Source organism: Python bivittatus, unplaced genomic scaffold (assembly GCF_059951505.1).
Source record: "Python bivittatus isolate LINGU-HERP-01145 unplaced genomic scaffold, Pbiv_v1 ctg000610_np1212, whole genome shotgun sequence".
Classification (NCBI taxonomy): Eukaryota; Metazoa; Chordata; class Lepidosauria; order Squamata; family Pythonidae; genus Python; species Python bivittatus.
Window position 1 is genome coordinate 25,019,401 of NW_028277088.1, and position 24,658 is coordinate 25,044,058.

The 24,658-nt window shown below is 36.6% G+C and overlaps 2 protein-coding genes across 2 annotated transcripts in view; one reads left to right on the top strand and one right to left on the bottom strand.

The window, feature by feature from the left end:
- Nucleotides 1-3,389: 3,389 nt before the first annotated feature.
- RPA3 (replication protein A3) lies at nucleotides 3,390-8,948 on the bottom strand. Its single transcript, XM_007425282.4, has 4 exons — nucleotides 8,712-8,948; nucleotides 5,881-5,955; nucleotides 4,694-4,802; nucleotides 3,390-4,091 (listed from the first exon to the last, which is right to left on the bottom strand). The coding sequence occupies exons 1-4, from the start codon at nucleotides 8,808-8,810 to the stop codon at nucleotides 4,015-4,017; spliced, it is 360 nt and encodes a 119-aa protein (XP_007425344.1). The 5' UTR covers nucleotides 8,811-8,948; the 3' UTR covers nucleotides 3,390-4,014.
- Nucleotides 8,949-8,990: 42 nt separating this feature from the next.
- Nucleotides 8,991-24,658, top strand: part of UMAD1 (UBAP1-MVB12-associated (UMA) domain containing 1) — a 44,414-nt gene continuing 28,746 nt past the window's right edge. The window contains exons 1-2 of the mRNA XM_015887578.3: nucleotides 8,991-9,128; nucleotides 12,382-12,480. Coding sequence (XP_015743064.1) covers nucleotides 12,399-12,480 — 82 coding nt within the window. The 5' untranslated portion in view covers nucleotides 8,991-9,128; nucleotides 12,382-12,398. The remainder of the gene's footprint in view (nucleotides 9,129-12,381; nucleotides 12,481-24,658) is intronic.

Genomic DNA, 24,658 nt, shown 5'->3' on the forward strand with positions numbered 1-24,658 from the left:
AGAGGTATTTTCCTTTTTACCAAAAATAGTCATTTATTCCATATAAGTTGGGAAGTTGTCAGAATCAGAGATCCAAGGAAAACGTTTATATCCAATTATTGAGATCACTGAAATACTCCTTTTAAAGCATTTGTGATATTGCTTGTGTCCCATACGTGCCTGAAGCAGACCTAAGTCAAAAATATTTTCTCCAAGATATTTTTAAGAGAATGAAAAAAACACCAGTCAGGATATTTAGAAACACTTGGCTCACAACATTTGGTCTGTCACACAATAATATGAATTTCATCTTTTTGTTGTAAAAACATGACAACTCAAAATTAACAAAAATGAATGAATACCATAATATAATTCTTAAATTGCACAAGTTGCCATGTCAAGGTAGCGTCCCCCAGTTACTTCTACATTGGCTGAAATTATTTAACAATATTATCCAAGTAAAGTGTAGAACAGTGCTTCTCAAACCTGGGTAAATTACCCAAAATTGGGTAAAAGTGGTTTTTCTTTGGGTAACGACACACAAACCAATTAATCACAACAGGGACATTTAAACTGACTTAAAGATTGCAACGTGTATTAAAATATTTTCAAAAGTCTCCCAAAGTATTCCTATTAAGACAAAAATCGATGAAATTACCAATGGTAATTTGTTGAAATGACATAAAAATCATTCAATGATATTGTTTTTATAATACAGGTAGTCCTTGAGTTACAACCATTTGTTCAGTGACTGTTCAAAGTTAGAATGGTGCTGAACAAATGGTGGTTACGACCAGTCCTTGGAATTCCAGCTGTCCCAACAACCCATGGTCATATGATCACAATCTGGGCACTTGGCAACTGGCAAACAGTTGCAGTGCGCCATGATCACATAATGGCCATTTGTGACCTCCCCTGTTGGCTTCCCCAGAAAGTCAATAGGGAAACCAGCAGGGAAGGTCGCAAATCAGTGGGGTAAGACTCCCCCACCTGTGCACTGCCCCCCAGCCCTCTGCATTCACGCCAGCCACACACATTTCCACGCACCCTCCCCGAGCCTTGACATACCACCCTTGTGCACCCTCGAGCCTCACACCTCCCTCACATCCTTGCACACTCTCCCCGAGCCTCGCCGCGCCTCCCTTGCATCTCACATACCCTCTAAAGCCTTGCTGCACCACCCTCACGCACCCTCCCTGAGCCTCACTGCACCTCCCTCACACCCTTGCACTGCCCCCCCACCCAGCAGCAGCCACTTACCTGTCTGCCAGCCTGCTTGCTAGCCACCTGGGACTTGTAACTTCCTGCCAGCTTCCCCACTAACTTGGTTGTGGGAAGTTGGCAGGAAGTTGCCTCGCCTAACCACCATGGGATCTGGTTAATGATAGCAACTGGGGCTGCAAGGATTGTTGTCGCTAAGTGATAGTCGCATTTTATGACCACACTGCTTAGCGACAGAAATTCTGGTCCCAATTGCTGTCATAGTCAAGGACTACCTGTACAATGGCAGTTTTACTTCCAGCTGTTCCTTTTCATCCCCAAAGTGGAATCTGACCCTTTTATAGCAATCTCTGCATTGATAAGGTTTTTTTTTTTTTAATACTTACAAATTATATAGTTCAACTTTGTGTTTAGAAAGCTTCAAATCTTCAATTTATATAAGTTTCCTCTTCAAATTGGAGAAGTCATCTTTTGGAAACAAACTCCACCTGGCTGGCTGTTAGTCTGTTATGTTTTGCACTTTTTGCCCCTCCAAACCAAGCAACTACATTAATCAGTCATAGTTACATTTGTGGCTAATGGCCTTTGCTTTCTAGGATCTAGGAGAGCAGCCATTTTCTGAATGCAGAGTTAAAATGGCACCCCCTATTCATAAAGGTATTTAGTCTACCAACTCCATTGCAGACCAACTCTGAAATACTGTACAGACCAAATGGCTAAAAGAATCTGGCTTTTTGGGAGAAGTATTTTTCTTACCCTATTGGCTGCTTTTAATAACAAGATAGAGGAATGAAATAGTTCAAATATTTCACTGATTTTAAGCAGAATCATTTCAAGCATTCTATGTTGTTTCACATAATGTGATTCAAGAGTTGTCTCTTGTATTTTTTTGACAGTGTAATGGGAAGACCAGTTGTGTTCCTGCTGCTATTGACTTAGGCTAGATGGGATGAACTGGGAATAAAATTTGGGACTAAAACAGTAGGCATTTATGAAGCACAGTGAGGTAATCATTCTAGATCTGACTGTGGTTAAGAGAGAACTACAGCTAATAGCGTCTTTTTTTCATGGAGGGAGAAAGAGACAGTGGGGGGAAGAGCACAAGCTGATTAGCAGCAAGGTTCCTATTTTTCAGGAGAGCAGGTGCCTACACAGTGGCTGAAGCAGCAGATCTCATATACCACCTTCAGCAAGCAGCTGCTACCCTCCCTGTATCACTGATGCAGGAAGCAAATGTTGGACCTGCTGTGAGTAGGTTTAATTCACCTCAAGTATTTGATCCAGTTGAGGATGATCGCATGCATCTTACTTCTCCTTTATTGTACTGCACACTGCTGCCAAAAGAACCGTAGTAAATCTGCCAGCTGAACTCATAAAGCAATATGGAGTGGAGATAGGCATTCTATCTTCCTTACTGAAAGTTTAGGGAGTGGAAACTTAAGAGATTTACTTTAAAACATTTTTAAAGGAACCCCATTTGTGTTAATAGAATGACTGGAATTAATTTTCTGCCAGGATTTCCTCCCATTCTGAAGATATTTAATTTGAAAGAGATGGTTTCTCTTTACATTGCTTTTAAATCAGCATATCCCCAAAGCAAAGGAAGGTTACTTGAGCTGAATGAAGGAAATAAGATAAACAAATTAGTCCCATACAGTTTCTATACTGGGAGTTTTAATTTTTTTTTTAAATAATCTCTTTGGCACATATTTTTAATCAAGTAGTTCAAGTCAGGTTGTTGGTAGCATTCAGCATAAACTAATACTCTTTCCTTCTAACACTTGAGTGTAACAGAAGGAAGCAAGAAATTTATTCTGGATTCTCACTGTTTCTATGACTGAAATACTTGAACTATTTTGAATTTTATTCCATTGGAACACAGGTAAATTATAACATTCCAGACAGACTGTTTTTTTCCCCAGGGTGAAATAAAACATATATTCCATTTTATATACTATTCTACTAAGGAAGAATACTAGAGAATTTGAAAAGTCACACACTCTTTATCATTTTGCTTAGTCCTAATAAGGGCACTGACCAACTATGGATTTTTATTTCTTCTGTGAACTATAACAGCTTTGAGTGAAAAAAATTGTTTTTTCCCCCCTCTTAGCACCTTTAATTCAGCTGTTGTGCTCCTACATAGGATTTCCCCCACTCTTAAGTGAAATAAATTTAGAACAAAGTCATTTTAAGTACAAGACACCAGTCACATCTAGTGGATTTATTAATGTTGGAAAGGAAACCAACTCAAAACAGATTGTAACAGGTTGTTATATAGAGAATTGTAGGCTAGGCATATGGTAAATCAAATCAGGTAACATATTCCTCATTAACATATCAAAAATAGCCGAAGTATTTCAGGCTTTGATAAACATAATGTGCACATTTCCATAATTGTGTCATTCTGTTTAGACAGATACATACTCATATGATAGGAGATAAGGAACTCTGCCATTCTTTCCAAGTCTGGCACACTCAGGTCAGGCTGAGCCTGATAAAAACCATAATTATCTTTATTGTAGTAAAAGTATGATCTGCTCAGTGAAACTTCTTTTAACCTCTGAGTATTTTTCATGCACATAAGATCATCTCAAAGTGTTTACATCAGACAGGTTATTGTCCATTCAGATTATAATCACTGAAATCCATTGATAGGAAAACAATTATGAAATCCAAAAGCTTGTACCATATGGTAGCCATAACAGATTATTCTAAACTTCATTTTTAGAAAAGTTGTTCCTCACGATGTTCTTCATAGTTTTGTTCAATAAACATTATAAAATGATTTCATGCTATCAAGATGAGCATCAGTCATACATTAGTACTGAAAGGGTAGTATTCAGGAAATTCATGGATAATTTTTAGAGCCTCATTGTACAGTGAAAGATCTGAAAGAAATTGGAAAGAAAATGAAAATAGAATGTACTGCTCTACATGGAAATATACTATAATGATGCAATATTAATCATATTTTTCATCTCGTTTTAAAAGAAATGCCTGATCACAAAATCAATCCAGTTCAAAATATTTCAAGGAATTGCTTTAAAAAATATCATGACTGAGTCTACAGAGGAATTAAACTGCATCATATCCAAGAGTTTTTCATATATGAAAGTATATCCATAATAGATCTCTATAAAGGTGAAAAATCATAATTGGAAAATCTAAGCTGTACATCACTAGATCCTAGATCTAGGATATCTGTTTAGCCAGATATATGCTGACATTTATTTTTCAGATTAAGAAGTTTTGAAAAACTGGTATGCTACTACAAAGTTGTTGTTGTAAATATTTCTGTAACTGACATGCTTAGGCATTGAAACATAGAAACTATTATGTGGAAACTGAGGCTCCATATGGATTTAAATTCTGATGTAATGAAATTGTGCATATTACAGAAGAATTAGCAAGAGACTTTGAGGAATTAGAAGCTTATTAAAGAGTAAGAAAAAGCTACAACTTGCAATACAGAAGTAAATAACTTGCTTACCAAACATGTTTTTATCTTCTTTGAATTGGATATATGATGAACACATGATATTTAACTGATTTGTAACTCTTCCTACTACTTCAATAACACCAGAGATCTCTTCTTCAAGCTAGCAAAGTAGATGAGAGTCAGCATCTCCAAAAATCAGGAATTTTAGTCATTTTCAAATCATTCCTGTCATTTTCTGATAGATGTGTAATGTACCCCAAACAGAATTATGAAATTTGGGGAAAACAAACTAGAATGAAAAGTCTTTCCACTTAGTATTTTCATGGTTAAAATTCATCAATAAAACTTGAATTAATAGTAGTAACTATTAAGTAATGCTTTAACAGAATAGCTTAGATTGTATTAAAGATTTTAATAGGCCATAGTAGCATAGAAAAGATCCCACCCAGAATTTTCTGCTCATAGAAATAATTTCCATTACCTCAAATTCCAACTTAAAATTAATTTCTTGAGAGCATTTGGCTCAATTGATGCTTACTTCTCCTCTCTTATCTTCCATTTAAATTACTACACTTGAAGCTGGGGTCTGTGTTTTGCTTCTGTTATACTTAGGATAAAATGTACATTGAGTCCTATGCCAATCCATATGGATGACCATAAATCAAGGTTTGTTTATTTATTTATTTATTTATTTATTTATCAAATTTGTCACCGCCCATCTCACAGAAACAACTCTGGGCAGTTTACAAAACAGTTAAAATCAATTAAAATTACCTTATACAATACTTTTAATAAATAGAAAATAAATAGATCCAAGAATAGATATAAAATTGGCAGTCACTCAGAGAGTGTCATCAAGGTGCCAGCCACCCCCAGGATTGGGTGAGATTGTTATCACCCCATGCAAGCTGGCAGAGTATATATATAGCTGGCACCCCACGCAAGCTGGCAGTATATAGAAGCCTCTGACAAAATCATGAGTAGAAATGATAGTGATGATAGAATGAGATACAAAGATAAAAGGAAACAAACGTCAAAACATATTTTAAGGAGATACCTGTTGCTACTGTAGCAACATTGGGATGATAGGAGTTTCTCTCAGGATTAGAGGCTGAAACCCTTTCATAACCTGACATCAGAGCATCACAATATTGCCTTTCAAATTAAAACTTCCCAAGCCAATAAAAATAGTTACTTGTAAGAAATTACAAGGCCCTTTAAAATATATTCATACTTACAGGTGAATTCAGCTCAATCACTGCATTTTTTCCTTCTCCATCAGATAGAAAGAAGAATTTCCCAGATTGATGGATCTACCAAGTAACAATCAATGGTAATATTTTAATGCAGAGACAAAAGCTAACACCCACATAAAGAATAACCAAGGTTAAAACACTGTAGAGGACAAATCAAGAGTTTGGTAGCACCTGTCCTTTTTTTATACATATGATTTTATTGAAAATTATTAATCCCAAGAATAAGACTAATAAAACTAAAATAGAGCAAAAAAGGAAAGAAAAAACTAAAGGTGCAAAAAGAAAAAGAGTAGCAGAAAAATAAAAAAGAAAAAAGATATAAAGTGGCTTCTAATCTTCTTTACAGCAATTATAAGTACAATTATAAATTGACCTCTCTCACTAAAGTTATATCATGACTCTATTTTTTTCTATATTCTATCTTATCTACTCATAAAAACTATAAATCATAAGTTCATTGTTTTTAATGCAAAAAGTCCATAAGGGTTTCCAGTCACCAATAAATGTAAGCATTGTCTTGTCTCTAATCAAACAAGTCAGTCTGGCCATTTCAGTGAGTTCTCTCATCTTTACCAACCATTTCTCTGTCATAGGTATTGCCAAATATTTCCATTTTTGTGTGTACAATAACCTTGCTGCAGTTATCATATATAAAAAACAATGTTCCATGACTTTTTTCCAACTTATCCATCAGTCCCAAGAGGAAAAGTTAGTAACACCTTTCCAACTAACAATTTTTATTAAAAGCTTTCTTGAACTGCAGCCCACTGCAGCATACAGTGCACCTGATGAAGTGAAAAGTCTTGTGCCTCTTTATAAATCTGTTAATCAGAAAAAGTGCTACTAGACTTCTTTTGATTTCAAGGTTAATGTTGAATTTGTAATAATTGAAAGCACCTTGCTTGAGTGAAGTTTGCTCATTCCACCACTATAAACAATGATCACAGCATTACTGAAAATTCATGTTTTATCAATAAACAAATATATTCTTAACAGTATTTTAGAAATTATCAACTTCCAGCTATTAAAAACAGCTATAACTACAGACTTTCTCACCTAGTCTATTACAGTTCATCTAACTTACTAAAGTTAGCAGAGGTCCTGTTACTATATACATACTTAATTAAGGTAGGATGAGTTTAGTGTGCCTAGGAACACCAAGACAATTATTGGTCAATTAACTTCCATAAACTAAGCAGATCCAGTTAGGAACAGATTAAACTAACTGCACCTAGCCAGTTGTGTCATGGGAACATCTAATCCCAATAATATGAGCCATACTCCATACCCATTTCTCTAAGAAAAAAGGTTGTTGAAAAGAAAAAAAAATGGCTGAAAATGCACTCCCAAACACTGAGTACCTGCAGGGGCCAAGCCACATCTACTAATATTTCCCTAGCCATTGGGAAAAAGGCAAGTTATGTCTTAGAGCCTTTTCAGTATTCTTGTGCAAAGGCAATGGATACCAGGTGCTTCCAGAAGAAATTGAGTGGGGCTTCAATAATTCAAATTGATTACTTTTGACCCAATTCATGTGATTATGTACTGGCAGCATCACCAATAAGATTTATTCTTTTCAAATATTTATATGTCACCTATTCAGAAAGTCTAAGCAGCCTGCAATATAAAAGCATAAAAAACAATAAAAAAGACATGTTAATCCACAATTGCTATCCACCTAAATTGGACATTCTTCCCCAAAGGCCTTGCAAGAGTACTGTTTTCACTGCATTCTTGAATGTTAGTAGGGAGAGAGCTAACTGACCTCAGATGATAAGCTGTTTCAAAATGAGAAATAACCAACATGAAAGCCATTCTCCTGGCCCCCACTCTCAATTTCTCAGTATCCCACCCAGCTAGAATGTACTGGTTTGGCAGATTCTACCTGAAGAAAATAGTCCCAAATATAATGAGTATCTGAGATATAATGGGCTTTAGAGATTATAACCTGTATGTTGAACTGAGCCTGGAAGCTAACCAGCAACCAGTGCAGCTCCCACAGCAAAGATGTTACTCTGCTAAACTAGAACCAGTCAGCAGGCAGGCAGCTTCATTCTGTGTCAGTTGGAGCTTCTGGATCATTTTCAAGGGCAGTCCATTGTGAAACAGATTACAGTAGTCTAGCTGGGAAATGATAGGAATGTGAGTCACTGACTTCAGGATCTATTTGTTTCTCACAGGGTACTTAGGGAGCATGACTATGTCCACAGTATCAATGTTAACTTGTTGAAAGTAACAAAAGAGAAAAAGAATGATCAAGAATTCAAAATCCAAGCAGTACCAAGTGCACACACATAATGATATGTCTCTCTTTATTCTGCTTTGACCCATTTGTACTTTTTTTTGTTCTTAACCAAAGACAGCACAATCAGTTGTCTTTAAATGATGCACTAAATGACCCATTCATGATTTCCCTTAAATCAAGAAATAACACAAGCCCCCCAAAGAGCCTATAACTAGAACTTAATAAAATAATATAGGGAAGAGAAGCAAAACAATCCAAATTTAATAAAATACTACGTAAGTCAGTGATTTAAAAGCACTATACTATTTTCAAAATTACACCCTTTGGTCTTATTAATTCGTCTAAATTAATATGAATGCTTCAACATAGATACGAGCTTAACAAAGATAAGGGTATACCTCATAGTTAATATCACATATGTCATCACTAACAATAACATTTTGCCCTAAGAAATGTAGATGATTCCCCTATTTGAGATAAAGCGTTGGCATCTACCTGCCATTTCCCAGACCAAGAAAGGTCTAATTTAGCAGCATTAACACAAAGAGAACTATCTCCTGCGTGCTACCTTTTCAAGACGTCCCACGAAACAGACAGGCTTTCCAACGTACTGCGCCAACTGACTTGCAGTTACACGAACGCGGGGGCCCTCTAATATATCGGCCATTTCGGAACGAAATCCAGGCTAGCTCCCCAGCTTTTCTCCTTGGCGGGAAATGTTTGCTTCCGCTCTCCTACTGGAGCGCGAGCGGATTACCACAGCAACTAAAGACACGTGGAAGGTCGAACGTCCCCCTCCAATACCGTTCCAGAGCAGCAACCCCCGCTAGGCACGTGATTTGCGAGCAGTGAGGAATGTCGGGCCAAAGCCTAATGCGCAGGCGCTTTGCGGCAACGCGCTGTGAGGTCGACTTATGTTTAGTCTCCAGGATGCATCGTTAATGAACCGGAAGGGAAGGTTGTTGTGGAAAGGTGTCTAAAAAAGGTGGGTGTTTGGAGGGGCAGGATAGGGTCCATATTATAGTGGATTCCACTGCGCTGACAAGGGAGGCTGGAAAATGAAGCTCGCTAGACCACTGGTTGTGTGGCACACTCAGTTATTAAATGGGATGTGAGACCTCAGTTTGGTAGTTCTGATGGTTGAGACCGTTAAAGTGTTTTGACGGACGAAGGGTTCACATATGCGCATGCGCCGGTTCAGAATTTGTGACACGAGGCAATTCTGACAGATTTTATTTGCGTGATGAGCGAGAATATCTGTCATTCACAACCTTGATATAAAAAGCCCTTTCTCGGATTCTGTGTGTGTGTGTATGCAGTTTTCTTGGCAACATTTTCAGAAGTGGTTTGCCACTACCTTCTTCCTAGGGCTGAGAGAGAGTGACTGGCCCAAAGTCATCCAGCTGGCTTTGTGACTAAGGCAGGACTAGAACTCAGGGTCTCCCGGTTTCTAGCCTGGGGCCTTAATCACTACACCAAACTGGTTCCCTCAGTCTTATTAGAGTACAGCTGTTATGAATTTATCCTTTTTGTGTTGGTGATGGGAAGGATTGTTGCTATAGCTATAGGTTGTGCCTCATTTGCAGCTTATATTGGCACTAGAACACCTTGGCAACTCCAATAGGCCAACTTGATCCTACCAAGTTGGTTTAATTTTGTCTCTTGCTAACCCAGAATTTAAATATATGGTTTTTTTCTGTTCCTGAAAACTGCTAGTTTTTCTTGCATGCTTGACCTGTTCCTGTCACAGCTACAAAATGTTTTTAAAAATGCACTCTATTAGCTGTTTTGGAAGGGGCTAGGCTATAAGACTTGAGGGTATAACCAGAGGTGTGTCTTGGACATGGAGGGTCATGTAATTAGCCTCCTCCATTTGATCACTGCTTGAGAGGGATGGGAGATATACCAACTATCTTCCAGAGCAGGGGAGATTATGTGGCAACTGTTTACTGGGAGACCCTAGTATTGTGAGGAGTGATGTTTTGCAGGTGATCAAATGTGAGGCCTTGCTCATGATGCTGGGGCAAAGGGACAAGCTGGGACTGCTACTGTTGTACCATTCTTCCAGCTACATGGTGGCATCCTACACCAAGCTGCTTGCAGGGATGGTTGGGGACTTGCCCAGACTGCTACTGAGTTATTTTAACTTCCTTTCCCTGGGATTAGAAGTGGTTTAGGAGTTAATGGCTGCTATGCAACCATGGGTTTGTCCTAGTTCATCACTGGCCCAACTCACCTGGCTGGCTATTCTTTAGATCTGGTGTTCATCTCAGAAAAAATGTGTTGTGATCTGGTTCTGGTGAATTTTTCCACCATTCCATTGTCATGGACAGATCACTTTCTTGTGACAATATTGATTGGACCTACCAACCTATTTCGGGAGAGGGACCCATTAAGATTGCCTGCTGCAAATGTCTGATGGATTCAGCAGGCTTCTTGGCAGCTCTTGGGGAGTGCTTCAGTCTAGAGGGCAGTTTGTTGGGTGCATCTGGAATATGGAAGCAATCAGTGTGCTTAATATTGCTTCCAAGTGGCCTCTCCCCACCTGCTGATCCCATGTAGCTGCTTGGTTCTCTGAGGCAGTCTGGGAAATGAAGTGGCAATAATGGTGGCAAAATAATTCACTTAATTCTAAAACTACCATGTGAATAAAATAATCACTAAACTATTAAGAGAGTATGTATGTTGATGGATAGATAAATAGGAGCTTTATTGTGGCCACTGGCATATAACAGAAAGACATAAAAAAGTGTAAGAACATTTTGCGTATTTATAAGATCAGGGGAATGTTTTCCTGCATAAGGCAGTGGCACCTAAAAGAAACATTGTACTTCAGGAGATGTAAAGGTTCTAGTCTGACAGTAAAAAGCAAATGAAATCATCCTTGGACCATATGAAACTTCTATTAGCAAGTGGAATAATGAGGATAGGGTGCAAATTGCTATAGCAAGAACATTGAAGGAATACAGGAGCTAGAGTCTCAGGTACCTCCAGGTCACAGGGCAAGTTAGCTCTGCAAATGGGGTATTGTTGTACCTTCCATCCAGTATTGTAGAGGGCAAGACATTAAAGCGGGCCAAAGAAATTGCTCAACAATTAATACAATAATAAAGTTGGATAGATAATACTGAATATGTAATTAGCTGGCGTGAAGGCTTTCCTGTTTATATCCTGCCAGTACTGGTTACCTGGATTGCCCTGATCTACCCAAAGAGTTAATCAAACACCTGCTGCTGGATTGCAGGTCTAACTGTTGATTAATCCATGACCAGGAGAGCTTGACCCAGCAGCTGCATTGGCAAAGATAATTCTGAATTCTAGTTTTCCAGAAAGAAGAAATGTTATGTAGAAGGATCATGGTACCTAGGGAATTGCTGAAAATGTGAAGTCTGAGCCGGAAGTAGAGCTGGCATATGCAGACCCTAAATTTCAGCAAAATCTTCCCCATTTCTAAGTGGAGTGCTACATTCAAAATGCAGTAAGAGAATAGTACTCTTTGGTACCTGGATTGGATTATATATAAGGGCTTTGAGTGATTATATGCACATACCTGAAAGCTGTATTACCTCTGGGAGATGTATTTGGCTTTAAAGAATTTTATGGTGGCAAGGTATGTTTTTGTCTCCTTTAGGGTGAAAGAAGCCCGGTAGGGCTTTCACACTATCGTTGGCCTTGTCAGAAATAGATTTCATTTGTTCATGCCAGATTCCAGAGTGTTGAAATACCAAGATATTTGAAGGATGAAACTTGGTCTAAATTATTATTGGCACCTGGATTACCAATGATGTAATCCAAGTACCAATAATAATTTAGGTTTTGCTATTGATGTTTGGGCATCTGAGTCCCTTTGAGAAAACCCTTACTATATTTTCGTTATTGAATAGTTAACTATGAGTCTTTCTTCTCTACAATAGGCTGGTTTTTCTAAGAACAACCTGAGTTTAGGTGAGAATAGCTGCATCATCAGCATAAAGTAGTACCTCCAGCTCTCTATTGTTAAGTTTAGGAATTCTGCTTTACTGTGCAAAATGCTGATGCTTGGGAATCGACCAACCCCACTTCAACATACAAAACCTGTGTGGTTTCTTTAATTAACAGTAATTAACTGTTTCCTTGTATCTCTCTTAAGTTTACCCCTTCTAGTTGGAGTGTTTCCAAAGTTTATTTTGATGATATTGGGCTGTGAATTTGTTTTGTTCAAGCAGAAAATGATCTATTTCTTTCCTTTTTATTCTTAGATTTGCATTGCAAAGAGATGTTCAGTTTATTCCGAAAAAGCCAGGATACCAAGAAGGAAGTAGTGACTGACAAAGAAGCAGATGGATTTGTTCTTCTGGGTAAGTATCTTTAAGTCACATTGAAATCATTTATTTTTTATAATTATTTTGTAGATATATTACAAGGTGCTGCACTGAAAAAATGCATAGAACTTAGTGCTAAACTTAAGAGATATCTATCTATCTATCTATCTATCTATCTATCTATCTATCTATCTATCTATCTATCTATCCGTCCATCCATCCATCCATCCATCCATCCATCCATCCATCCATCTGTCCATCACATTTATATAGCTACCCATCTCACACAAACTGTCTCTGGGTGACGTATAACAATTAAAGTAAAATAACAAGTGAATAAAAATAAGCATTATAAAAAGATTTAAAAATTATTATTAGAATAAAAACATTCACACATTTTAAAAAATAGATTTTAAAATATACAAACCCCACAGAGAGAGTAGAAATTAAATAAGAACAGATGGTTAGTGATCCAGTCAAAGATTTTTTTTCTAAATTATTATTGTGGGAATGAGAATGTAAATGAATGGTTTATCATAGCTGTTACCTCTATTTTACCCTCATTCTTTGCCATAAGTTCTTTGTATCTGTAACAGCTACCTCACTAATTACTCACTAATCACAAGTAATAAATAATATAGTTCTGTGACTTAATTCCTTTAGTTACAGCAATCCAAAAATAGGTCTGTCAGTAAGTGAGATATTATGGTTGCTTTTAAAACCATTATGTTTTAGGATGTCTTAATTCTAAGGCAATGTTTATTTATTTAGCTATGCTAAAGTAATTCCCATAGTGTTTACCTCTGAATACAAAAGTAACTGAATAGTCACCGCTTGCATAGGTTGCAAAACACTGTTATATATTTCTGTACGTTGATACATTTGATATTGTATTGATTGTTGTCTTAAAACATGAAGAAAGTACACTGAATTCAGTAAAAAAAAAAATGACATAAAAATGCAACCCATAGCCTTGAATGTCAACTGAATCATGTACTTTAGAGAATCAGAAGCAGTTGTGGGGGAAACAAAAAAAGCAAAGGTGGTTGGAGAGCTCTTGCTCTTGAGTAGGTAACTATTCCTCTATTGTTTCTATTGCTAATGTTCCCATTGCATTATTTCCCTGTGAGAATAGCGGTCTTTTTCAAAAGTAGTCTTCAATGTATGATTTTGTCAAATAGCAAATAAAGTTCTCAGAATTCTTTCCCATGAGAGTTTGTGTGCTGCGTCATATCTCAAATCCTTTGTGGGTTTTTCTTGAGAGAGAGAGAGTGGAAACTATTCCAGTCATGTGCCTGTGGGAATTAAGTAGTACTACTGCTTACTATATGTTGTTTTTCAGCAGGAGTTGCCTAGTGCCAAGGCACGCATGCTCAAGGGTATGCACTCATGTGCATCCCAGTGGACATACAATATAGTTGATACTTCTGGAAAAGAAAGTTGCCAGAATAATTAATTTGATAGGAACAAAGAAAACAACATTGCTTCATATGGGTAAATGAAGTACAGCACATGAAATGTGTATCCTTTTTCATTACCTGTGGTCTGTTGAATGCCATGTTTGTGTTAACTAATTTGATGCCCTGAGTCATGTTCGGATCCTGGTGACTACATGGACAAATACTTACCATTCCAATCTATCCTCACTCACCCACTTTATGTTTGTTTTTCTGTTCCCCTCAAATTTGCTAAGCATAGTGATATTTTCTAATTCATTATATACTCACATATGCTCAAAGTATGTGAGCTTTTTGCCTTAAGAGAGCAGTCAACAGTATTAATCCTATGCCAGGGTTGTCCAAACTTGGCCACTTTAAGATGAGTGCAGTCCATAGGAAGTAGTTTGTGATTCTGTTCTGGAAGATTTACTTCCTATAAACTGTCAGACCACCACTCAGATATCTGGATTGGTGTGATCTGGATTTAAAACAGAACGTTCTTGTATTCAAGTACGTTGCCATCAAAGTCTTAATGAACAAACAAAGAAGCACAGTAGTTTACAGATAAGGTTATAACTTTCCAAGGGGGAAGTGGTAAAAAATTATATATACTCTTACTGATTGCCTTTTCAACAGTCCAACTGCAACATCTCCTCTATGCATTTGACATGCTGCAGTTACTTTTACTAAATATTCATTATTTGCAAAGTGTTCTTTTATTTTGGTGTATTTAATAAAACTTCCCACCTGATAACCTCCTTTATAAAAGCCATTTTGTGATTTTGGTCTACTGATTGCCACTTTTGTGTAATAGGTACCTTCAGAAGTGAGAGATGTTTGGCTTTGCTGTTGTTCTCTATTTTGTGAACAATAGGGTTAAAAGTTCCACGTGTCTGATTACAGTAGTTTGAATTCAATGGGCAAGGAGTATGAGGAGACCAGAAAAACAACCCTCTCCAGTGTCATTGATTTCTAGTCGCATAAGGAGGCATAAGGAGATAATTGCTATCCGTTCATTCAGCGTGGAGTCAAGTAATCCTCTTGGGTACTAGTTTTACACAAAAACAAAGTGCAGTATGCTTTTGGATCATTAGGTGGCATATTTCTTCATGTTCACATGCTCCTTGACTAGTTTATAAATTAATATAAATGTTAATTTATCCTTTATCTAAAATAATATTTCAGGATTTTAGATGACTACAAATTTCATTCCAAAATTAATGGAATGAAATTTATAATCAATTTGCAAGTTTGAAATAATGATAGCAAGAATCTCAAGAGCTATTTCTTTTTTTATTCCAGAACATGATTACTAATGGGTCATATGAGAACAAAAAAATTACAAAAGAAGTAAATTTGCATATTTTCAAAGAGACAGTAATAAAATGCAAGAATAGGAATTAATTATCACTTCATACTGTATTAATATTGTTAAAGAGTATGTATGTTGGCTAACTTCAAGAATATAGTTGTATCTTGGCAGAATGAACTTGATAGGCATCTCCTATGCAGATTAACAGAATTAAGTTAGAGAACAAAGAACCTCATAATATTTTGTAGTATAAGAGGTGTTTTTCTCTGGAGTAGAGTCTGCTACGTACTGCTTTCTCTGGACTTTGTATAGTGTCATGTCTGAGTGTTGCCATTGCCATCTGCAAACACAATTGTCTGTCTTCCAGCAATTTTATTCATAGGTGCAGTTTGTTATATAGTTCATAGTTCTGTAAATACAGTGGGTATAACCTTTAGGAAATAACATCTGCTACATTTGGATTATATAGGATAGAAGCTGCTAATCTCTGTATAGAGAATGTTATAATTTGCGATGAAACCTATGTGAATTTATAAAACTGCACTACTTTTTAATCCAACACATATATCTGTATGTAGTTATCCTTTAACATGCTTTAAAATACCTTAATATGAAATTATAATAAGATTCCAAATAGTCCAAGACCCTGAAGGTGGATCCATTGTTTAGAGGGTCACTTTGTAATCACTGTCTTCCCTCATGTTTCATTCTAGAATTTCATTCATTCTGTTCTTCTGAAACTTGCGTATTTATGGTCAGGTCAGTTCTGCAGGTAGTCCTCGGGTTATGATTACTCATTCAGCAACCGTTCAAAGTTACGACAGTGCTGAATGAGGGGGACTTATGACTGGTCTGCGAAACTGCAGTTGTCACAGCATCCACCCAGTCACGTGATCGCAATTAACGTGCTTGGCAATCAGCTCACCCTTACAATGGTTGCAGCATCCCACAGTCATGTGATCACCATTTATGACTTTCCCTGCCAGCTTCCCACAAGCAGAGTTAATGGGAAAGCTAGCAGGAGGTCACAAGTCACTCCTGCTCCTGCTGCTTTTTCACCCACCTGCCTGCGCTCTGTAGCACCCACCTGTGGCACCTGCCTGCCCAGACTTCATAGCACCTGCACTCTGTAGTGTCTCCCCACCTGCCTGCACTCCGTAGCACCCACCTGCTCACCTGCTGGCCTGGGACTCCCTCCTCTTCCCATGTTGCAGTCATGTGAGGTCCTCACTTAATGACCCACGTGGTCCTGGGATTACGACAGCAGCCAGGACCACCAGGATTGCCATCACTAAGCAATGCCATCATGTGACATTGCGCTTCACAACTGCATCACTTAGCAACAGAAATTCTGGTCCCAATTGCCATCATAACCCGAGGACCATCTGTACAACTTTCATTTGTGTGAAATATTTAATTGAACTTAACAGTATTATATTTGCTAAAGACTGCTCAACAAATATAGTTGCTACGTATATTATGGGAAGATCCCTTTCTACTCAGCAGTTGTTGTAAGCCAGAGCCCTCTGACTGAGCTCTGTGTTCCCCAGAGCTTTCTTCTCATCATGCATGTCTTTCCTAGGATCTGCCAATGCTAACAAATACTCTTAGTAATATTCTCCATTAGTACATAATTGCCCCTTTCAGTCTTAGCAAGAGCATTATATATACATTACAGAATGAATAGTGTGGCAGACTAAATATTATGTCAAGGTTAGAAGTACCAGAGAGTGAGGGTAAAAATGATTGTGCCAAGAAAAGGAAGCAGTGACATTCACAGAGATAGTTGAAGAGAAGAAAACAAGGAAGTATTAGTTTCAAATGCAGAAGAAACAAGCTCATATACCCCAACATATTTAAAGAGAGGTCCATAGTAACTTTGTGCTGAGCTTCAAAATCATTTGATTTCAGAGTTCTGATTTCCAATAAAGAGCTTGTCCTTCTGGGACCAAGTGATAATAATCCTTATGTGATAATAGCACTGAAATTTATTTAAGAGATATAAAAAGTTAGAGTTGCTCTTAAAATGTTTTGTTTTGTTTTGTTTTTTTATTTTCTTTTTTAATCTATTCAAGAATGGTTATTTAAATACCATTGAAAATACCCCAGTTCAAACAGAATTGTAAATTCTGTTATATATAAACTAACACTGTACACTTTCCTTCTGTTCTTCTCTTTTGTGAGGAAAACTAAAAACTTCTGAGTTTAAACACATTTTCCTGTGTTATCTAAATTTAGGTAATGTTATTCATTAATGCCAGATTGGGCAACCTCTTAATGGTGAGGGGCACACTTATTTTGGGACCTAAGAGACGCATTGGGTGAGGCAATGATCCAGACTGAATGAGACTCGCTTTCTTGTTTTTTTTGCTGGGGGGTTAGAGTTGTGGGCTTCTTTGTCTTTGAAATGATGTTAAGCCTTTTGTGGTAAAAACAATACAGTCATCAGATGTTCCCTGCCTCAGTGGAGAGGAATTGTTGGAAGTGATAATCAGAGAAGGTTCCAGTTGCCGTAAAGAAGGGACTTGAGCTCTGAAGTTGGCTTCAACTATGATTAATGAGAATAAACCAGGATTTTACATTGATTTCAGATTGTGCAAAATGAAATTCAGATGTCACAGAATCTGAATAGTTATAAAATTGAAATATTCCCATGATTGGAGAGAGAGAGGGTAGAAAGAAAGAATACTTAAGCCCAAGACTACTTGATTTTTTTTTTTAATTTTACTGGGAAACAATGGTTTCCTATACATTTATTTTGGGCTATATCTTTCTTCCTTCAGTATGTTCTCTGTGAAATGATTTTCAAAGAACTTACGTTTGCCATCTGTCAGTGCTATGGTCCTTTCTGATTATGCTACACTGTTCATTTCTCTGGGGGAAAATGTCTTCTAGATTTATTATGTTAACATACTTAATGCAACAGGTCTCTGCCCTAACCCTGGTAAATCCAACATACGGGGAAAAAAAATATTCCCAAATACTGTTTTTGCACGGTGGTGGAGTAGCTTGCCTTTTAATCTCTTTATTGCTTCTATAATTTACTGTTTCATTTTATTTCATTTTCCTCAGATGTCATGGTTTACATTCCCCTTCCCCCACATAAATACATACACATATTTCTTTAATTCAGGCTAACTCTTCATATGTTTGTCCATGCATGCCTATCCCATAATAGATTCTTAATCTTTCAGGATGACACAAGACTTCTTGTTGGCTTTCTGCAACAATTTAAAATAATTATATTGCTGAAAATTCTTATAACAGTTTTCTTGGTCTAAGACTGTAAATTAATTAAATTAAATTAAATTCTTGTAACATTTTATCAATGTTTGAAATAATTAAAAAATGCCTGTCAGAACAAATGACAATGTAATTACCTATATGTTTGTCAATCAAATGTTTAGTATATAACGTTAACTTCCAGTTCAAAATAAAGGTTGTGTAAAAAATTATGATTCAGTTTAGCTTTTGATTCAGTTTTTGTCTGAAACTGTAGTTTTGTCTGTAGTCTTCTTTATAAACTTTTCTATTTTACTGATGTTTTAAAATAACAATTTAACATTTAACAAAATGAATTGCAACCAAATGTATAATTATAATTTTAATTATTTATTAATAATTATAATTTATATAATTGATTAGATAAAATAAAGCTTGATAGGAAGGCCAGAAATAAAATACAAATGTTCATTAGGAGTTATAGAAGTACTTGGCAGACAATTCATCCTGAAACAGGATCTCAGTATTCCCCTTGTGATTTTCATATTAAGATCAAGCTTTATATTATTTGTTTTGAGGGCATGACAGAAAAAATAAAGGGAGAATCAGTTATAAATGTGTAGCTTAGAAACTTATTTGTCAAATTCCTGTTATGGGAGTACTTTAATGTAATAAAATAATATTGAGTTCATTTCAGTATTGCAATGTAACATTTTGCTTTTCTAATTCAGTTTGACCTTAGAAAAAGGTCTTTCAAAATGCCCCCTTGGCAGTGCCACTGACAGGAGGTGAATTATCTGTTACTTTAAAATAGTCACCTGCTTCGAAGTTGTCATAACTAGAGCTGCGCTGACAGTTCTGGCTGTTGTTCAATTGCTGAAAAGTGATGCAGCTTTGACATTGCATAGGTTCCATGTAATAGTACAGATAGCTGGTGATGCTTACTAGGGCAGCTTAAACCCATTGGTATCAATTACATCTATGTTGACGTCAAGTTCTTATCCTTATGTAGCATTACCTTCCATGCTCTTACTGGCAATGGTTTCTTTTTTCCTGAATTATCTATTTTCTATGCGAGTGTGACTGTTTTCAGTATCTTATTCACTGAGTTGCCATATCAATGCAATTATTCTCAGATAAGAATTGGATTCTAACAGTTTGTCCTCCAACCACTAGTAAGTTCTGATTTACAGTTGATTAATGCTTAACTTATCAATTTAGAAACTCAAGAGATATTGTTTGTTGCATTTTTGTTCAACTGTTAAACTTTTATATATGCACTTTACTGATATTGATTTAAAGGCTGCATAGTAAGTGCAAAAGCTGCATTGTTTTTATTTTTCTTTTGAATATTGCTGGCAGATTACCAAATACAGCAGTGTAGACTGTGCTTATACATTAGGGAGAGATAAATCCAAACCAACAAACAGATAAGGTTTTTGTTATTATGTTGTTGTTCCTGGGCTCGGTTGAAGTGAATCCATGCTGGATTGTTCTTTTCTAGGCTTCTGTGGCTGTACGCAGAGCTGCAAAAAGGTGTTCTTAAATTGTGGCTTCCATTGCTTGCTACGGCAATTTAACTTTTTTTTAAAGTAATCCCTTTGACAAACTTTTTTGTGTATTGGGACAAAGGTAGTTAATAAACATTACCATCCAACCTAATTATGTGATCCTAGGATGAAAAAGAAAGGAGAAAGGGTTTCTTTCAAACTCCAGTTATTCCGTATGTGTTCTCAGTGGGATCACAAAACACTTGAAACATTCCAATTTTCTTTAAAACACTGCCACATGTTTTCTGATTCATGCAGACCCAATGGGAATTTGTGCATGGTCCTTCTTGATTCATTCAGCTTTAAAGCCCTGAGGGAGTTCACCTAATTAACTTTTTAAATGAAGTTTAAAGGTTGAACTGAAATATATTTTAAAATCAGTTGCATATCCATTCCAATCTCCTTCCCATTTTATAGATATCTCTTCCCCAAGCCCCTCCTTTACTTATTATTCACATATTTATATTAACTTATCCAACTCCAGAATGAGACAAAATTGATGATAGGCAAAAATATTAAAAAGTATTATAAAATTAGCTAATGCTGCAAAAGAACAAAATGTTAGAATAAGCTACAGAACAAGAGCCAGTGAAGGCATCTGCCTGCAGAAACAAATCTTTTGATCCTGAATTCAAAAGTGATCAGAAAACAGTCCAATCGGTAATTGTGCTGTAGGGAGTTCAAAGCTTTGTACCCACAATAGAAAAGCACCTCTCCCACATTCCTCCCAAATGTGCTTTTTAAAAAAATGATGATGGGATAAGAAGTAAATTTGAAAACATATGTTATAGACTAAAATCAGGATTTTACAGGAGATTGCACTTAAATAACCAAAGCCTAAACCATTTAGTGCTTGAAAATGATAATCATAATTTGAATTGATTTAGAAATAAACAGGAAGTAAGGGTGTGCTTGAAGTGAAAGCAAAATGTGCTTTCAGCCTGAAAAAAGAACCACCCAACTTGAAATGTTTTGTTGAAATGCATCAAATTTCTGTTTTTCAGTGGAATAATACTCAAAGTATTTCAGTCATAGCAAACAATGGGAACTTGGAAGAAGCCTCTTGCTCCTTTGTTTTTCACCCTGGGCCCAGAAGAGTAGGTAGGTTGGAAGTCTGCTAATGGCCAGCTAATGTGAAGGGGAAAAAATCTCTGAAGGGTTAATTTCTAAAACATGTTAAAGTCTTTTGAAAACATAATACATATCCCTATGGAACATTCTTTCTTATGTTCACTTAAAAATAAGTTAATTTAGATTAGAATCTGTTATCAGAAAAGTCCTCCCCTCTTTTCTTTCAATGGACAAATCTTTTCAGATCTTAACTTTTGAGGTGCTGAAAAATAATCTCTGAATATTTTTTTCAGTTAATATCTCTCCCAAGCTGATAGGCAAACATTACTAGTGTTTTAAAACTTATCCTCTGCATCACTTTTCTGTTGGCAGTTCAACCTTACATATTTCAGCTGGCACTAAAGAAAACAAAAGATCTGCTTGTAGCAGTGTGAAAAATAGCCTGTTTCTGGGCAGATCACATATGAAACACCATTAACCATCAAGCAAACCAAAATTTGACTACTAGTCTTTGCATTTGCACCACTACTACGGCATTAACAATATGTTTTTGTAAAGCATGGTAATACGCAGCATATCTTTACATTACTAGCTGTTAAAATAAAAAACAGTGTGACACACATAAACTCTAACTGCAGCCCACATACTGACAGTAACAGTAATTTCTCCATAGCAAACAATTTTTCAGTAGTTTACCGGGCAGGCTGGCAGACATACTGCTATGAACAGTCTTCTATCTAACCATATATATAGCTGCTGTTTTCCTCTCAATACTCCATCACCCATTCACTCTAAACCAGTAGTAGCAGAAAAGTGTCATGTTCCTGCTGTTGTACTGGCTGGTCTAGAAAAAGTTTGGAGAAACAAGCAACCCAGTCTCAAGCCACAAAAGAATAGCCCAGTCAGAGAGCTAAGACCAATTGAAATGACACCACTTGAAATGGAATACTGTAATGTAAATCATTTTGTTATGAGCTTCAAGATTCAAAATATCTGAAATTGAGAAGTTTCAAACTTGAAACGTCAGTGATAGGAATCAATAGAGATAGAATACCAGTAGAGATATCTGACTAATTAAAGCCAATTAAAACTCTAGTAGCTGTGTTGAATTAACTTGTTTTTAAACTGGTTTTTAAAAAGCAGTCCTTTATATTTAATCTTGTATCTATGCATGTTAAACAAATAATTGGGTTTGGAAATGGAGCAGCTGGATATGATCAGTTGTGCAAAATGATATTGGCTACAAATGTTCAGTCATAAAAATGCACTCCTATAAGATGCCAAATGGAAAATAATTACCAAAGAAATATTAAGTGAAAGACATAAATGAAGGAAGCATGTGTTGTCCTGGTGCCTTTTGAAATTATTTAGATTACTGTCAAGTTAGTTTTGTCTCCCTATAGGAGATACAAATGATGGTATTTTATTTTTTTTTAATCTGCGCTCAGTCGTTACTGACTCTGCAGTGACTGCTTGGATGAGTCCTTGCAGTTTTCAAGGCAAGGTGTTTCGGAAGTGGTTTGCCAGAGCCTCCTTCCTAGAGAAGAGCCCAGCTGGCGAGCGCAGGAGGCGGAGTTTCCGTTGCTTTGTGCCCTTTTCGGGCGAGCGCGATTTCGCGCTTACCAGCAACTGCTCCTGACTCCTTTTGCAAGGCGCCGCCAGCATTCTTCCTCCCACCGGAGTGAGAGTACCCATTTATCTACTCACGTGAGTTTTCGAACTGTTGGGTTGACAGGAACTGGGGAGGAAACAGGAGCTCACCCTGTTAACGCGAAGGCTGGACTCGAACCGCTGAAGCGTCAACCATTTCTGGCCGGCAACTTTCAGCGTCAGCTCCTCTAACGTTTTCTGGTTCGTTTGTAAGGAAATAAAAGACTACCAACCACATGAGGAAAGTTCTGAGTAGATAGCAACATTTCTTTGCAGAAATGTTGCTATAAAGGAGAGGAAGCACTATCATGCTTGAACAGAAGATGTGAAATAAGAGTTGAAAGTGAATAGAATATTCTTTTTACTATAAAAGAAGTTGAGCAGTGGAAGAACTTACCTATTATAGTTATGGAACCATTTCTTTACAGAAAAGAAAAAAAAATATCTGCAAGCTCTATTTCATAGTTATTAAATTTGGCAGGTTTGTAATTTCAAAACAGTCCTTGAAACAGTATCACAGATGCTGTATATTAAGAATACCATACGCGGATGCTTTTCAGTATCTTTCTGCTGAAAAATTTCTGTATTACCCAATTCCTCTGCTTCATGTGAGTTATAATAAACCTTTGTTATTGACAAGTTTTCTTGAAAAACCTACAGCTAAGAAAACAAACTGGTTCATATAACATACTAAGCCATAATATGGTTTCTTTGCTTTTGATTTAGCATGATCTATTAATCTAGCCATGATTTAGTTAGGATAATTTAAGAACCCATAGTTTAGTGTGATGTAAATCCAAGTCTCTGATTCTATTATGTATTGTATCCACGAGCTATGATTTCATTGTATTACAAATATAGTGAGAAACAGAGAGGCAGATGTCCTCAGGCTAGAACTAAGCATTGTCCAGAGTCCATTAATTTGTGGGAGGCACTGAAAGAAAAAGCTTCATATTTGAAAAACCATGAATGTAAGAGGTACTTAATATTGTCATTCTGGAAGTGGGCAATCAGCTATTTCATTTGGCTTCCTTCATGTCTTCAATAAGGATTCTTACTTAGCCAAACTGTGTCTGCAAGATTTCAGCCAAGCCCTAGCTTAGGAAATGAATTTAGCTGTGTAAAGTCAGCAAATTTATGATTTACTGCTGAGTCCTGGTTGAGGACTGCCTGATAAATGTTTTAAGTTTATTTAGGTGAGAATCCAAAGAAACATTGCTCAGAATACTTTGCACATGGACCTTATCTATAGAAAACACAGGTAGTGAGGCCCAGAAACTTTCATGTCTTTGCTCACCTCATGTAACATTATGAATATGAACTTGAACCTATTGATGTCAACTATTATATCAACAGACAAATTCACACAACAGTGATTGGCTATGAAAGATTATATCTCCACTGATAGTCATTTCCTTCTATGAGTATTTATTCACATGTGAAGATTCTGTATGTAGAGAAAGGATATGTAAATACAAAATGCTGCTCTTCTCCCATCATAGGTACAACATACTTGCTAAGGCCATGTGTTAAGTGATTCTATATTTTGCGAATTTGCAAATCTTGCTAAGCTGTGGTTTGTTTAATCATGGTTTACTGATATCAACACTTTTGCTGGGCTGATGAAAACTAATTATAAACAACTATTTACAAACCACAATGCCTGGGTTAGTTCAGTGAACTAAGCCAAACCACGCAAGACACAGTATAGCTTAGCACAGTGATTCTCAGCTTTTCTTATCTAAAATCCCACTCTTTTAAGAAATCTGATCCCTCCAAAATAGAAACCTGCCTTTTCCAAGGACACTGCATATTTACAAGCATTCTGTTATTATATTCATCAGTTACAGTAAGTTTTGATAAAACATTGCAATAATATTGATGATACTGTTATAATTGTAAAAAGGTGGGTGAAAGTGAACTGATTTCATTATAGTTATCTATTGTTTATATTTTAGATTGTTGCATTT